The sequence below is a fragment of the Camelus ferus genome, chromosome 12 (assembly GCF_009834535.1).
Source record: "Camelus ferus isolate YT-003-E chromosome 12, BCGSAC_Cfer_1.0, whole genome shotgun sequence".
Lineage (NCBI taxonomy): Eukaryota > Metazoa > Chordata > Mammalia > Artiodactyla > Camelidae > Camelus > Camelus ferus.
In genome coordinates this window covers 42625911-42642471 of record NC_045707.1, presented here as the reverse complement: position 1 = coordinate 42642471, position 16561 = coordinate 42625911, and the positions used below count along the sequence as shown (strand labels likewise).

Below are 16561 nucleotides of genomic sequence, written 5' to 3'. Positions count from 1 at the left end.
AGGAACTAAAGAGGGCCAGATGGAAAGGTGGAGACTGGTGAGACATGAGGCTAAAGATGAAATGAAAAAAGAAAAGAAAGAAAAAACCCCATATCATTCAGAGCCTTTTGAACCTTACTAGGGATTTGGGTCACCTTTCTAAGAGCCATGATGTGTCAATAAAAGAGGATTGATATGCTCAGATTTGGCTCCAACATCAGTAATAAATTTAAGTAAGACATATAGGTAAATAATATTTTATTATTAAAATAATCCTTAAGAGTAGTTGGTGATGGTAGAGATTACGAGAAGCAGATAGATCTGAGTAGTAGTTAGGGATCAATAGTAAGTTACAGAATTACCCTCACCTTACCACCTATTCCAGTTAAAAACCACAAGACTTGGTCCTATGGAAGCTAACAAAGATGGAGATGGAAAGAATGATACACAGGCTTCTACAATCAGATGAATAATGAAATCATTTACTAAGAGAAAGAACCCCCCTGCATGAAGAACAAGTTGGGGGAAAATATGTGTGATTTTGGATTTATTAGGGTCAAGGTGTTTTTAAGACATATAAGTAGAGATATTCAGTAGGTAGATGGATGGATTGGATGGACAAATAGATGGATGGATGGATGCATGATGTGCCTGGTGTTGAGAAAAGTGGTCTAGACTCAAGAGAAACATTTGGGAGTCTACAGCATGTTGATTATAACAGAAGCCATACTATGAATGAAACCACTTAGGAAGAGAGAAAAGTAAAAAGAATAGGGAGGACTTTGAGCCCTGAGGAATTCCCAACATTTAGAACCATGCAGGAGAATGTCTGCTGTCAACTTCGAGAGGGAATAGCATAATAAGATGAAAATCTTTCCTGGACAGCAAAGGGAAGAAAAAGTGTCAAGATGGAGGTGTAGAATGCTGTGGAATGCTAACCTGTGGGATGCTGCTGAGAGATTAAGAAAAAATGAGGATTGAGACATGTCCTTAGGATTTTGTGGCATCAAGGTCATTGGTACAGACCTTGTACAACAGAGAAGTAAGGATTAGAAACCTGACAAGGTGGGCTGAGAAGAGAAAGAGAAGCAAGAAAATGAGCATACTAAGGACGTGAAGGGGATACAGAGAAGAATAGTAGCTGAGGAGCCAAGTGGGATGGGGAATTTTTAGTTGTTTACTCATTGCTTTCATTGTTGTTCTTATTGTCTGTTATTGTTTTTCAGATGAAAAAGACTTAAAGGAGATTTAAATGTTAATAAGCAGTGAAGAAAGACAATTAAAAACACAGGTGAGAGAAGGAATGAATGAAAGGGTCAAATTCCTGAGAAGGTAGAGGCTTGAGGCATAGAATCGACATTCCATAGGAGAAAAACATCCTCTATTTTAACAGGAGGAACAGGCAAGAGAAGGGTGCTGGGGAGTTGTATTGTAGATGTGGTGGAGGATGTTAAAGTTCCTCCTGATGACTCTGATTTTCTCTACTAATTAAAATGTGAGGCCAACTGCTGAGAGTGAGAGACAAGGCAGGAAAAAATATCAGAAGTTTGTAAAGTCGAGAAAGAGTGGAATATGATGCAGAGTAGAGGGCCTGCTCGAATTCCATGAGCATGAATCTATAAATTAAGGAGTTTTACCTCATTATTATACATATTCTAACATTGTAGAGAAACTCTGTTCTACAGGAACATGACATCATAAAAAGCTTATATCCTCCACACAATCACTTTAATAAGAGTTCATTGTATTTTAAGAAATCTTATGATTCTACAATTCATGTTATTCATATACAATACAACCAAAATTGATTTGAGAAAAAAGAGGATAATTTTTTTGTTTAGGATGTTGTTTTCCAAATATGACAAATTTCCACCAATTTGAGTAGACTGCGATGACTACATTTTCAAATTGGTGAATTGTCCATATGGATGAAGGAATATTTAACTTACCAGGATTTAACTGTAGACACTGCTGACCTAGTTTTCTCTCTTTGCCCCTCTATAAACTAACACTGGGTTACAAATTTACCGCATAGAGCTCTGCCTTAATAAATAGCTAAGACCGCACTGAGCACAGAGCAAATGCCAAATAAATAATTGCTATTTGATAAAAATGGTTCTTATCAGCATGGTCAGTATTTGTATGTTAAAGAATGCTTCCAGGGGGCTTAAAAATAGTTTGCTCTCTTAAATGAGTTAAACATACCCACAGAAATCATGTTGACACTACCCACTTGCTTAGCAGAGATAAACATTAGTCCAAGCTGAATTCTTTTAATTTCAAAAATTTGGCATTAGAATTAAGAAAGCTTCATTGCTGCAAAAAATATTTTGGTATAAATAAGTTACAGAATCACCCTCACACTACTCACCATTTCAGGATACTGGGGGAGGTGTAGTGGAATGGAGGATTATTCCTTAGATGACATTTTCGTTTCAGGCTGACCACAGTCCAGTGGTTATTAGCAAATTAAATAAAGGTAACAAAGACCCACACTATCCTGGCACGGAAATATTGATTGTGTATCAGAGATCATCTATTCTCACCCAACAGGACTGGAAACAGTATTCACTGATGTTGTTGTAAATTGCTCATTAATCAAAATGGATTTTATTGAGCATCCATAGTGAGCAAAGCCTGCACTAAGTGATTCAAATTAACAGGTTGCCTAGTAACCATAAAATGGAAAAATTCCCCTGTGAAGGTTAAAATTAAATGAAAGGCAGATAAGAAAACACTATCTTTGATGGCATCTAACTATTTCATAAGGGATTTTTCTGCCATTATAGATATTTTCTTTTAAAGATAATATTCATTCATTCACTCATTTAATGATTCATTCATTTTGTAACTGAGTCACAACTATGATTATGTAAGGTCCTTTGCTTGATGCAATAAGGGAAACAAATATGAGTCAATATTGACCATGGAAACATGAGTCGTAGCAAATTTACCAAGCAAGAACTGGACTTTTGTTAATCTTTATTTAATGAGCCTAGTACTACAGCAATATTATTCTTTATTCCATATAAATCTTTTGCCATGGAGACATTAGTAAAATGCTCCTTGGAAAGAGAATCCTTCTTTTCTGGCTGAGTTGTAAAATCCTGTTGAAAATAGATTTACTAATAAGTTGCCTTCATACTTAAATTAAATCAGAGGATATAATAAAATTTTTTTCTTTTGGTCAGGATGAGACCTATTTTGCACTAACTCATCTAGTTAATAATAATAATAATAAAACACAGAAAAGGAACTATCATCCATACTTAACTGTGATTTTCTGAGAAAATACATATTCTATATCCATGAATGACACTGCCAGTTACAAACAACACCCTCAAGCTGCTCCAAATGGCAAGCAGTCCTCCAATAAGAGGGCTAATGACCAAATGTAGGTGGGAGGCAGGACCATTTGTTAAAACCTAAGACAAATCGCAGGTGGTGTTGCATAGAAATCCCTCTGAGGATATAAGGGCATGCCTCATAGATGCTCCCTGTTCAACAATAGGGTTTGTAAGAATCTCAAGGACGTTGTCTTGTAGAAGTCTCATAAGGAGCACAAGGTAGAGAAGAGATTATCTGGAATATAAGCTTTCATCTAATGGAGTGAAGTATAAATTGAAACACAAACAGTCCACAGAGTTTTAAAAGAAAACATATCTAATTGAACTTGAAGGAACAGAGATAATATAAAATGAAAAGAGGTCGTTTGACCCTAATCTTTTGCAGACAGTAAGCAGGTAAGAAAGAAATTCAGCTGTAAACATAGGTTTCTTTTATTGGAAAAGGAAGAATGAATCTGAGGGCAGAACTAACAGCCATAGACAACAATTCCTACACCATAGTATTAAGACTTAATCAAGGAATTAGATTCAGAATTGCCACAGACAAGTGATTGCTGTGTAACCTGTTTTCCCTGTATTTGAATGGCAGTGTCCATTGTGGTTTTCCTATGCCTTTCCCACTATAACACGTTGAGTATGTGGGAGAGGAGACTGGTAGCTTGTTTCTTTACTTCAAAGGTCATCATTGCCAAGAGAAAAGGTAGTCAAGGACCTGTACCATAAGAACTGCACCTGGGAGACTCATGTACACCTGAACTCAGACTCAAGAGTTCATGCTGTAATGGACTGATGTTTGGGAATCCTGAAGGAAGAAATGAGTGTAATTTGCATAGGATTCAGCAGCAGAGTTGTTCTGAGCCTAATCAGCCTTGTTACCTGAGTCTATGTCTTTTTCATATCTGTATCCTTAGCATGCAGAACAGTGCCTGGCACATGAAGGAACTCAATTAGTTTTTGATTGTTTAATGAATAAATCCCCGTTTTCTTCTTTAGTGTTTTCATTCCTGCTTCCACTACCTCAACACACTGCTAACTCCACCTCATCATTAAAGCTTTTTAAATTTTCATACATATATGCCCTCTATTTTCCTGTGTTAAGTGAGCTTTGCCCCTGATTTCCCCACTATTTCCCCATGACCTCTCCTATGGAGGATTTTTTCATTCTTTTCAACTCTCATTCTTATCAACTCTCAGCATTTCTTCACTTGCTTCTGGATCACTCACTATTCTTCTACCTTCATCCAAAATGTGCTGCTTATCTGAAAATTATGCTATCCTATTATATAACATTCTTTTTTTGATTTTATTGTTATCATGTGGACTTTCAGACATACCTCCACATTTCTTGAGAATTTCAGTACTTGCCTCGCACTTTCTACTCCACTTCCTCTCCTAATCTAATGCAGAAGTATAACATAGTGTTTAAGAATACAAGTTGGACAACCCAAGTTCACATCCCACAACCATCCCTTGTTAATATGTGACCTTGGGAGGTTACCAAATATTTCAATGCCTCACTTTTCTCATCTGTAAAGTGAGAATAATGATATTATTACCTTACAGCATTATATGAAATAATGTACATAAAGCACTTAGAACAGTATCTAGTATATAGTAAATGCTCAATAAACTATTCCCATGATTATGCTCTCACCTCATCCTAAAATCTTCCTTCTGCGTGCTTATGGTTCATAAAACACCACAGCCTCAATGCTTCTCAATACTTGTTAACTTCTATAAAATTCCACAGCCTATTATTTAAAATGGCATTTCTGAATTTTACTTTAACCCTTCTCAACATCTAGCTCTTCTTTTCAGCCAATAATTTTTTGTATTACTCAGAAAATGAACCCACCTGAAAATATGTATTTCAGATTTTCTTAGTATTCACAATGCTCTATTTTCCTCTTCTCTCTGATAGAAGCAATATCTGTGTTTTCTTAGATTGGCTTAGTCTTAATTTCTACCCATTCAATTTTTTTACTCTTTGTCTTCAATCCCTTGCTCTCCACCACCAAATTCCTCTAACTTCTAAACTTGACCAAGTCTTACTTATCTTAAAATAAACTAGCCATTTCTCCCTTGTACTACTTTCTTATGTTACCATCACATCTCTTCTTCTAATCCTCTAGTAAGAATAATCTGTATTCTCCACTTTCATTTCTTTATTTTGCATTTTCCAGTTTTATCATTAATTTCTAGAAATCTGGTTTTATCATATCACTCCTTAAACTTATTTTTCAAAGATAAGCAGCAACTGGATTAACAACAACAAAAAAGCATCTCCCTAGAACTTCTCCTACAATTTCTTTGCAGCTTTGAATATGCTGACCCACCTGAAGATATCCTCCCTCATTAGCTTTCCTGTGACTACTCTGCATTGTTTCTTAGAGGCAGCAGCGAAGTAACAGAAAGCAAATATGATGGTAGCCAAAAACTCATGTTCAAGTAAAGGACCCCCACCCAATGTATTAAATGAGACACTTAGCTCCAATTTCCTGATCAGTAAAATAGGCATAAGATTTGTTTGCCTTGTTCATTAGCTTATAATGCAAGTAAATAAAATAAAGGTTCTGAAAAATATCATAAAAGAGATAAAATACACGAAGTAGCTGAGTATGCTTTGATAACCTGAAAACAGAAACGATACAGAGAAGTATATTAAAGGACCCTTGCTACCAAATCTACTATGAAGCTCTAAAAGACCCAAAGCTTTGTATCTGACCTAGAAGGTGTTTTACTATTAAGAGATTTCAGACACACACACACCTTTTCAGAGTGTCTTCACCACAGCAAGTGCAACTTCCATGAAGGCTCTTGCCAAGAAGTTAAGAGATTTCACATCACAGAGAAATATATACAGGATCTTGTGGTGGCTCACAGCGAAAGAGAATGTGACAATGAATGTATGTATTTTCATGTATAACTGAAAAATTGTGCTCTACACTGGAATTTGACACAACATTGTAAAATTACTATAACTCAATTAAAAAAAAATGTTTATATATATATTTAAAAAACCCTCTGACTTACCTGAACTCCAAAATGCAAAAAAAAGAAAAGAAAAGAAAAAAGAAAAGAAAGGAAGTGAAGAGAAGAGAAGAGAAGAGAAGAGAAGAGAAGAGAAGAGAAGAGAAGAGAAGAGAAGAGAAGAGAAGAGATGAGATGAAACCATTGTGACTACATTGGGGCACTTCCATTTTTAAAATATTGTGGGAAACCAAAATATTAATGATACATCTTCACATATACAAGCATGCAAATTGAATTGGTCTAAATGTTAGTAAGAAACATTACCAGTTCTTGGAGAAGGGGCCCTTGCAATTTCTAAGGAGCAAGGTTTCTTTGTAACTGCTGTGTCCATGAGATCACATAGAAAGTTCTCATTTTCTGAAGGAAATGTATCCAGTGAAGCAGATGGTACAATTTCCATAGTGTAATTCCTCTTCTTTGGATAGGACTCCTGAAAGGAAGGAGAAAAATAAAAATAGCTTTGTGATAAAGATACAGCCTGTTTAAAAGGTAATAAGGTTCATCAGTTCTTTCAAAAGTGATCAAGAGGTGGTGATTTATTTGTTTGAAAAAGTTATGCAATCATGTAACCCCAATAATATCAGTGATCTTTTTAGAAGGGTACTTATAATTTGGTTCTCTTGAATTTATCACTGTACTAGTAAAATTCTTGATCTCTTTATGTAATATATGTGTACTTTCTACTATATGTGGCATAGGCTGTTGTTTAACTAATCAACTACTATTTCTAAGACTCTACTCCTTTGCCTGCTTCCTAGAGATAGCCATATAACTCAGTATTTGGCCAGTTAGATATAAGAGGAAGTTTGCTGGAAGTCTTCAGGAAAATTTTTTCTCCTCAGAGAAAATAAATGCAAAGAGGCTTTTTCAGAGCCTTGGCCATCCTCAGCTTCCTCTCTCTGGATGCAGTTTTGATGTCTGTGGCTAGGCAGTAAGCCTAGAATCAAAAAGGTAACAGGCCAAGAATGGCAACAGAAGGATAAAGAACCTAGGACCTTTATGTCATTGAGCTGCTCAAATAGCCCCAGGACCAGTTTTTGCAGGCTTCATAAGCAAATATTAAAGTTCTTATTGTTTGAGTAATTGCTAATTGGGTTTCCAATCATTTAGAGGTAAATATGTTCCCACCCAACACTATCTTTGTGAATACTGTTAACCAATATACTAAGGTTACTCTTTTCAGGTTAGGATAAAATTAAGGTCTAATTCTGTATTATAGATTCTTCAATATATTCTAAAAATTGGAATTTACTTCATTTTATAAGGTCTTAATTTCTTGTACAAGGTGTAACAGTCAACAAATATTTATTAGGCTTCTATCATAGACATTTAGGACTGTGCTAACTGCTAGAGATTAAAAAAAAAAAACTAATAAGATATAAGCCTTGCCCTCAGAGAGTTCACAGTATACTCAAAAAGAAAAACAGATTATCTGCATGATGAATTTCACAATGAATCATGTTTGGCTTTTGATATTTTTTACCTTTATAAAGTATACTTCACTATCAAAAGAAAAAGAAATCACTTCTTAAAAATTTTCCAAGATATATCCAAGGGTTGGTAAAGATTTAGTAAAGCTAAATTGGTAAAGCTCCTATTTTTCTCTATAATGATATTTACAGTACAGTAGAATAAGTATTCAAGGTCAGTGTAATTGCTTTCAGACCACACCAGACCCTCACACATCAAAGAGTCAATTATATTCACTCTACTCTATTGAAAGCAGGAAATTGGGAGTAATTTATTTTTAACAACAAACGGTGAGAAAGTTGAAAGCATCCAGAGGAAAGCAATCAGGATGGTATATGATTTAAAAACCATGTCACAGAAGAAATGATGAAAGGAACTGCAGTGTTCTAACCCGGAAAATTCTAACAGCAGCATAATAGTTTTCTCGACATATTTGAAAGGCTATCCCTCAAGAGCTATCCCACAAAGCAGGGAAGGGGAGAGGTTGCTGTGGTAGATTTATTCTAAAGTTCATAAAGGCAGAACAAAGACCAATGTTTATAAGTCAAGGAGGGTAAATTTGGGTCAACACAAAAAATAATTTTCTGTGAATTAACAATATTGCTTATCTTCTAAAATAAAAATGCTCTAATGTAACAATTAGCTAAAAAAATAGCACTAGAAAGCAACAGAAGGAATTTCTCATAACTGGAAATGTTTACACAGAACGATCTATTAATAAAATTATGTATAAAACACACTGTTCAATGAATACACCAGATGACTGTAAACTCCATGAAGGCTGGGATTTGTCTTGTTCACCCCTCCATCCTCAGAATCTAATACAACTCCTGCCACATAATGGGTGCTCAATAAATATTTACTGATCAACTAAATAGTCAGTTTCTAATATCCTTTCAAACAAATCTAAACACCAGTTAGGAAAAGGATAATGCCTTTTTAATTTGTAAAGTACCCTACTTTTCTGTTTTCCATTATTGTTTACTGTCTTGCATGTCAAAAATGAAAAAGTGAGATTACAGTAAGATTGTAATGAGTCTATGAAGAAAGAGTCTCCAGCTTAAACCCTGGTGCATCCTAAAATTAAATTAATCAGAACAACCTATTCTTCACGGATTTCGTTAAGTTGGACTTTTACTGTGTTTATAAAGAATTATGAGGATTTTAAAGGCTTTGAAATTTAACCACACAGGATGAGTTAGTAGATTAAGTGTATACAATTATTAGAGAAATATTAGAAAATATACAGAGAAAACGTCACATGAAAACCCAGCATGCTCAGATAACTAATAGTAACATTTTGGTGTATATTCTCCCAGATGGCTTCCCTCTGTAAACGTGTATGTGGACATGTGGGTGTGTGCAAAGGAAAGACAAACTATTTTAAACAATAATGAAGTATACCCTCTTCTGCTTCCTAAGGGAGTGCCATCATTTCTCACTGGTGCAGAAGTCGGTAGTACACACATGGCTTCCTATGGAAAGTGAAAGGCCCAAGAGAAGGGGATAGTACAACAAAGATCGTAAAACTATACTTTTGTACCCAAATATTTCATATTGCCAAAAAAGTGGGACATTCAACAAAGTACCTGACAAGTATCCCTCAAAAGAGTACATATGAAATTACAAAATAATAAAATAAATACACGAATGTTCATGTTTAAGAGATAAAACATTACCACTGAAATTCACCCCTCCCATCCCACGTTCCCCTTTGCATTCCCAGCCTCTCCCTCCCCAGCCATGGCTAAATCTTTTTCTGAACTTTGTGTTTATAATCCCCTGGATTGTTGTTAAAATTTAACTACATATGTAAGTATCAATAAAAAAAATAAACTGTCTCATACTGTATGCTTTTGAACTTAATATATATAATATAAAATGCTCTTGTCCTTGTGTGACTTTTTTCAATCAATATTGTATTTCTGAGTTTCATTTATTTTCAGTGTGACACAGGAGTCCACCATACAGGTATACAAATTCATTTACACATTCTCCTGACAATGGACTTTAAGACATTTCCCAGATTTTTTTTTATTAAGGACAATGTTGCTATGAATATTCCTGTACAACGTACCTTGGTACATGTAATCAGGGTACATTACCTATTCCAGTAGTCATGGGGCAGAGAATCAAGAATAGACATAAGATGGGAAAAATGAATGAAAGCAAGAGTTCTACATAAGGAATTTGCAACAAAAGGTAATCATGAGAACTGAGATTGGATGCCTTGTAGATTCTATAGACATCTTGAGGAGGGCATTGTGTTTTCCCACCCAAAGTAGGGTAAAGGTTCAAGGGATTTTCTGTAAATCTTATGTGAAGATATTATATATAAATATATAAAGGTATTATATATAATGTTTCCCGATTTGATATTTACCTTTAATAATGTATTCTGAACAAGTTTCAAGGACAGATATATGTCTATATGATAAATTTAAGTTCTGATATACACTTGGTCATAATTTATTTAGCCGATCTTATCGTATTGAAATTTTAATGTTTTTCTTTTAAGGGAACACTCTTGTGCATATATCTTTGCTTACACGTTCAACCAGTTCTTTTGAAATAGAATTCCTGTGACAATAGGTATATGCCATATGCTTACATATAACTGAATTTGTTTCTAGACTTTCTAATTGGTTCCATATGTCAGTCTATTCTAGTACCAGAATCGTTCTGTTTTGATTTTCGAAGCCTTAAAATTAATTTTTCTATCTGTAGCATATGTCTCTCCTCATATTCATCCTTATCAAAGCATTCATGATTATCCTCATGTTTATTTTTCAAAAAAAAAAATCTTTAAACATTTTGTCAATTTCCCTTTTTCTTTGTTTCCTGACTGTGAACAAACTTCCATACACCAGCCACTCAAACAGCCTGGGGACTATCTTCATTCCCACTCTTCCTCAACATCATGCTCAGTCATTCCCCAAGTCCCATGTTCAACACTGAATTATCTATCTAAAACACACTCATTTCTCTCCACCCCTGCTACTGCCCTAGTCCAGGTCACCAACACCTGTCATCTGAACTGCTAGAACAACTTGCAAACCAGCCTCCTTACCTCTAGCCCTGCTTCTCTCCCAATTAACTCACTTTCAAACACTAACATAAAGTTACTAAGTCAGTTAAAATAAATTCATTTTCTTTCATCATAACTTTATTTGATAAGAGAATCAGAAAATGTTCTAGTCATAGTACATGCTGATTCTTTTTAAGCATTTAACTTGGTCTTTCATAATATTCCCGAAATTCCACGCTGAATGATGTCATTAAATGCATTAATAATCCAGATAGTAAATTCATTAAAATAACAAGATCTGGAAGAATAAACTAAAGGTTGAAAATAATCCCATTAATCTATAAGATAAATGGGGTTAATAACTAAAGACATGCTTGTCTAGCACCTAGCAAAGTGCCATGTTCATAGCAGGACTCTAAGAGTATATGCTAAAAAAATATGTAAAATAGTTAACATTTCAGTTAGTGTTTTAAGGTCTGCTTCCTTGACTAGAATTAAAGAATCATAGAGGCAAGGACCACAACCATCTTCTTCACATAATATGCACTTAATGAACATTTGTTGAATGAATGAGATCTCAAAAAATGTTATTCAAAAACTATCACATATTCAAATCACTGTATGAACAGCAACTTACACTTACGAAGTGTTTTATAGTCTGCAAAGTAAATAGTATTTCATTTAGCCACAAGATTCTTATTTAGTTCTCGTAACAATTCTACCAATGTTACTATTATTTCTATCCAGACCCTAAGGCTTGGAATTATTAGGTGTCCAATATTAAACATCTGATTAAAGGAAGTTTCAGGGATCCCACCTAGATCTTATTTCAGCAAATTTAATGTTCATATTATTGTATCACAGACAAAAAGGACTATGACAGATCTTTATTGTCACAACTAAGAGAAACAGGAAACTCTGCACATTATTAGGTAGTCTCCAGCCCTGCCAACTTCTTAGTCTTTGTAAGCCCTCTTCCTTACAGTAGGAAATCTGGATTTTGATATACAGGTTAATTGCCAAAATACTCTCGATGGTAAATTGTGGTAATGGACCAGAGGGACTAAAATAATTGAGAGCCAACAATTTGTGGCTCACTTTTCAAGACTCCATTGTACTAGTCTAGCAAAATTTGGCTCCAATTTGGTTAGCAGTTTTTGCTTTTTTCTTGATATTTGGCCTCTATATTTATTCTAATGCCTAGCTCCTGAATCCCAGACTTATTTCTGTGCTTGAAGTTTTATAATGGTAGCACGCCTAAGACTGTGCTCTCTGCCTTGATCTTTGCAAGCTCTCTTCTGATTAATGGCTTGTTCTGAAATCCTGAACAGATCGCTAAGGCTCTGTACTGCCTAACTTCACAGCTCCTGAGAGAATATCCAGCTTTGATGCTTAGGCTTACTTAGTCAGATTTATTCTACCTGTTACAGTTACTTGTACAATGTGTAGACCAAATAGTGCTTCAAAAAGATACATACTAAGAGCACTGTATAAACTAATATTGTGTACCCTCCCCAAGAAAAAAATAAACAATAAAAGTATACATAATATGCTTTCACTTGCTGTTTGCACTGTGTTCCTATAAAAGTTTAAAATCATTGGTGGGGGGCTCAGTCTAACAAGTCAAAGTTTATTAGCGACTAAATATGAGGTCCTATGGTTCAGTACAGAAATTAGTGATAAAGATTCAGCTTGGGAGTATGTAGATTAGCAATACCAAGAAAAAAGAATCAGAAGTTACAGCTGACAGTATGAGTCAGAGTGTAATACACCAGTTAAAGAAAGACATAATGTGGCACTGGCTGATTTAATACAAGAATGATATTTAGATCAGAGAATGTGACAGCCCTCCCTCCCTCTGTGCTAATTAAAATTGGGAATGATCTGGTTTAGGAGTTTCATAAGAGATAGGCTAACTTTATGATGTTGACCATCCTTTGTAAGTTGGTGCAAGATTTTATTCATCAGAAAGGCTGAAGGATACTTGGCCTTCTGATTCATGAAAAACTTTAGCAACAATCAGGGACCTGGGCATTGTCATTTCTCAAAAGCACCAATGATGTGGTTTTTAAAATCAGAAGTAAGGTGACTTAGAGGTTTTCTAGTTTACTTTGACATCTGTGACTTGCCTCTTAACACAGCTCTATTCTTAACCACACAGGGGAAATTGAAGCAGCTCAACCAGCACTGTAGCAAGACCACACTTGGTACACTCAGCTTGGTACTGGGGTCTACATTTGAGGAGGTGTAAAGACCAAATGGACTGTTTTCTCTGGACATGGGTAAGGAAAGCACTGCGTATCAAACTCATGCCATGTGGGGAGGGACTGAAGAAGAAAAGTTGCAGGAAAACACGTATCACAAATATTTGAAAAACAGAAGAGTGACTAGAATTGTTAGAAATAGAGCAGACAGGGAGATTGTAACAAGGAGACAGATTTCAGCCCAAGACAAGCTTTCTAACTATTAGAGCTTCCCAGTAAGAAATAGGCTGTTTAGCAAGCAGCAGGTTCTCTGCCACTGGAAATCTTCAAGCCTATAAGGCATCTCCTGAGAACAGAATACGGTGGCTTGATTTAGATGAGTTTGAAGATGTCAGGTAAATAACAGGAACAGGAATAATAAACAACAGGAATAGTATTGTGTTAGTACTACGATACAAGCTACCTGCATACTTCCACTGCTTCCTCAACTCTTTCTGATAATGGGGAAAGTAAAACAAATGCAAGGGAGTATGTGTTTATGGCTCTTTCGAAGATAGAGATGACTCACAATTCCAAATGACTCAAAGTACATGAAAGCTTTTGTAAGTTGTCTTACTGTTCTGACGTGTTCTGCAATATCAAGAAAAGTATGTCCTAAAGACTTACAGTGACATCCAAATAGGAAGACTGCAACATGAATATGGAATAATAAGAAAAATAAGGAAATGAGAGACTTTGAATGAAGGGAAGAATGAGCGACAATAAGACAGGGAAAGGACAATTGATGACAGTGGTAGGCGGAATAATATTCTCTTAAAGATATTCATGTCCTAATCTCCAAAACCTGTGAATATATTATACCACATGGTAAAAGGGGCTTTTAGATGGGATTAAGGATCTTGAGATGGGGAGATCATCCTAGATTATCCAGGTGGTCCACTGTAATCACAACGGTCATTAAAAGTGAAAGAGAGAAGGAGATTCAGTATTGGACTGATGTAATGTGAGAGACTTGACAGGCCATTGTTGGCTTCAAAGGTATAATATAGGCATGAGTCAAAGAATGAATGCAGATCATAGAAGCTAGAAAAGGCAAGAAAATAGATTCTTCCCTAGAGTCTCCAGAAAAGAATGCAGCCCTACCAGCACCTTGAATTTAGCCCAGTGGGACACATTTTGGACTTCCAGAATCAATAATTAATAAAGTTATGGTCTTTTTAAGCCACCGAGTTTGTGGTAATTGGTTAATGCAGCAATAGGAAACTAATATAATAACACGAGAAGAAGGCAACACAAATTATTAAGAGCTGAGAGAAGAACATTAAAATTGGACTCCAAAGGAAAACTACACCTTGTTATATTTTGATATGACTCAATATTTTAAAGATAGTGATTCTTTCACTTTCACTTAGTTTTAAATTTAATGCAGTCGTATTGCAGTAGTTTCCCTCCCACTCCATCTTGGATCTTGACAAGTAATCCTAAAGTGCACTTGAAAAAATAAATGTCTGACAATAGCTAGGTATCAATTTGAAAAGAGAAAAGTAATGGAGCGGGTAGAGATCAGCATCTATCAGATGTTTAAATAAATCATAAATGGCTCTGGTATAATAATTGGAAGACAATAAATTAGAAGAGAGAATTTTTGAAAAAGCTCCAATGCTTGTGGAAATTTATTATATAATGAAGGTGATATTTCAAATCAGCAGAAAAACAGTTGATTATATAATAATTGCCAATGAGAGAACTGACTAGTCACTTGGAAAGACATAATAAAACTGTATTACTACTTCATTCCTTAAACCAAAATAAATTTCAGATAAATATTTAAAATAATTTTAAAATAATCTTGAAATACGAATGAACTTTGACCAAGAGCTATAACCAGACACATAACCAGAGCTGTAGATAAAGAGATTGATGAATTTGTGTACATACAAACATGAAACTTCTGTAAAGCCATTAAAACATCAAAAAATAAAGAAACATGACAGATTTGGGGAAATTCTTTGACACATGAGACAAAGGGCTAACATCTTTATTACATAAAGAGAGTTACAAATTGCAATAACAGAGATCATCAACTGAAGGGAAAAAGTGAGCAAAGGATAGGAGTAGTTCATGATAAATAGCTAGAAATTTCTAATATGAAAAAATACTTGATCTCATTTATAATTACATATATGTAATTAAAGTAATACATGCTATACCATTCCTGATCAAATTGCTGTAGAATGTACATAGTGTTAGGAAGGATTTGGAAAGACGGGTATTCTGTATACCACTAGTTGAAGTGTGAATTGATGTAAATCTCTTTCAGGCTAATTTGTCCATTGTTAGAGTAGACCTTTAGAAAGCATCAACTCTTGGACTTCTGCCATGTTAAAATTTTTCTTTCACTTGGAACAGATGAGATTGATAAACTGCCATTATTATTCATAGAGCATGGTACTGCAAAGGCATCATTTATATGTATTGCATAATTATCAATCTTGCTGTCTAAACAATTATTTTATACATGCCACATTTAATGCTTCTGTTAAATAATGAAATGAAGGTGGGGAGTATGTGACAAAAGCATGACTCATATCATGAATGAGAACATTTATAATCACATTTTACCAATAACAATCATCTGAGTTGTAAGTGTTATCAAGATATTGTCCCTTCTGGTAAGTGTTACCAATCAATGTCCACAAAGCTTGATTCTTAATTAAGTCTCTCTTGATCAGCCACTTCAAAGTTTAGGTGCCAATTATATATTTGAAACCACAGTGTAAATCTCAGCAGCAAAGTGCTGACAAACCAGTGTTGGTACCAAGAATGTTACTTTAGGTATGTTATAGTTGATTTGTGTCTCCCCAAAATTTATATCGAAGTCCTGACCCCTAGAATGTGATTTTATGTGGAAATATGGGCATTGCAGATGTAATTGGTAAAATCAAGAAGAAGTCATTTAGGGTAAGCCCCATAGAAAGGAAATTTGGAGACAGACACATACTCAGGGAGAACACCATGTGAAAACTTCAGTTATGCTGTCACAAGCCAGGGAATGCCAAAGGTTGCCAACAAAACCACCAGAAGCTAGGGGAAAGGCATAGAACCGATTATTCTTAGAAGCAGCCAGCCCTACTGACACCTTGATTTTCGATTTCTACACTCCAGAACTGTGAGAAAACAAATTGCTGTTGTTTAAGCCATGCAGTCTGTGGTACTTTGTTACAGCAGCCCCAGTAAACTAATACAGGATTTTTTTAAAAAAAGAACTGATTTCAGAAAACTATTGACTAATCTCTTTTAGTGTTCTAAAATCTTTACTCTTGGAAAATAATAATTACTAGTGACTAGCAAGGTAAAGAGGATTATCTCTGTTTTAATAAAATTCCCAAAAGTGTTTCAAAAATCTTAAGTGCACATACTCTTTTACTCAGGAATCTACTTCTAGAAATCTTTTCTACAATTAAACTCACAAATACAAATAAAAATGTATATGTAAAGAT

General features: G+C 35.0%; 1 protein-coding gene across 5 annotated transcripts in view; it reads right to left on the bottom strand.

Moving 5' to 3' along the window:
* The window catches only part of ANKS1B (ankyrin repeat and sterile alpha motif domain containing 1B), an 860521-nt gene that overhangs the window by 576241 nt on the left and 267719 nt on the right, over positions 1 to 16561 (bottom strand). For all 5 annotated transcript variants that reach the window (XM_032493560.1, XM_032493561.1, XM_032493562.1 and 2 more), the window contains exon 10: positions 6624 to 6789. In XM_032493560.1, coding sequence (XP_032349451.1) covers positions 6624 to 6789 — 166 coding nt within the window. The remainder of the gene's footprint in view (positions 1 to 6623; positions 6790 to 16561) is intronic.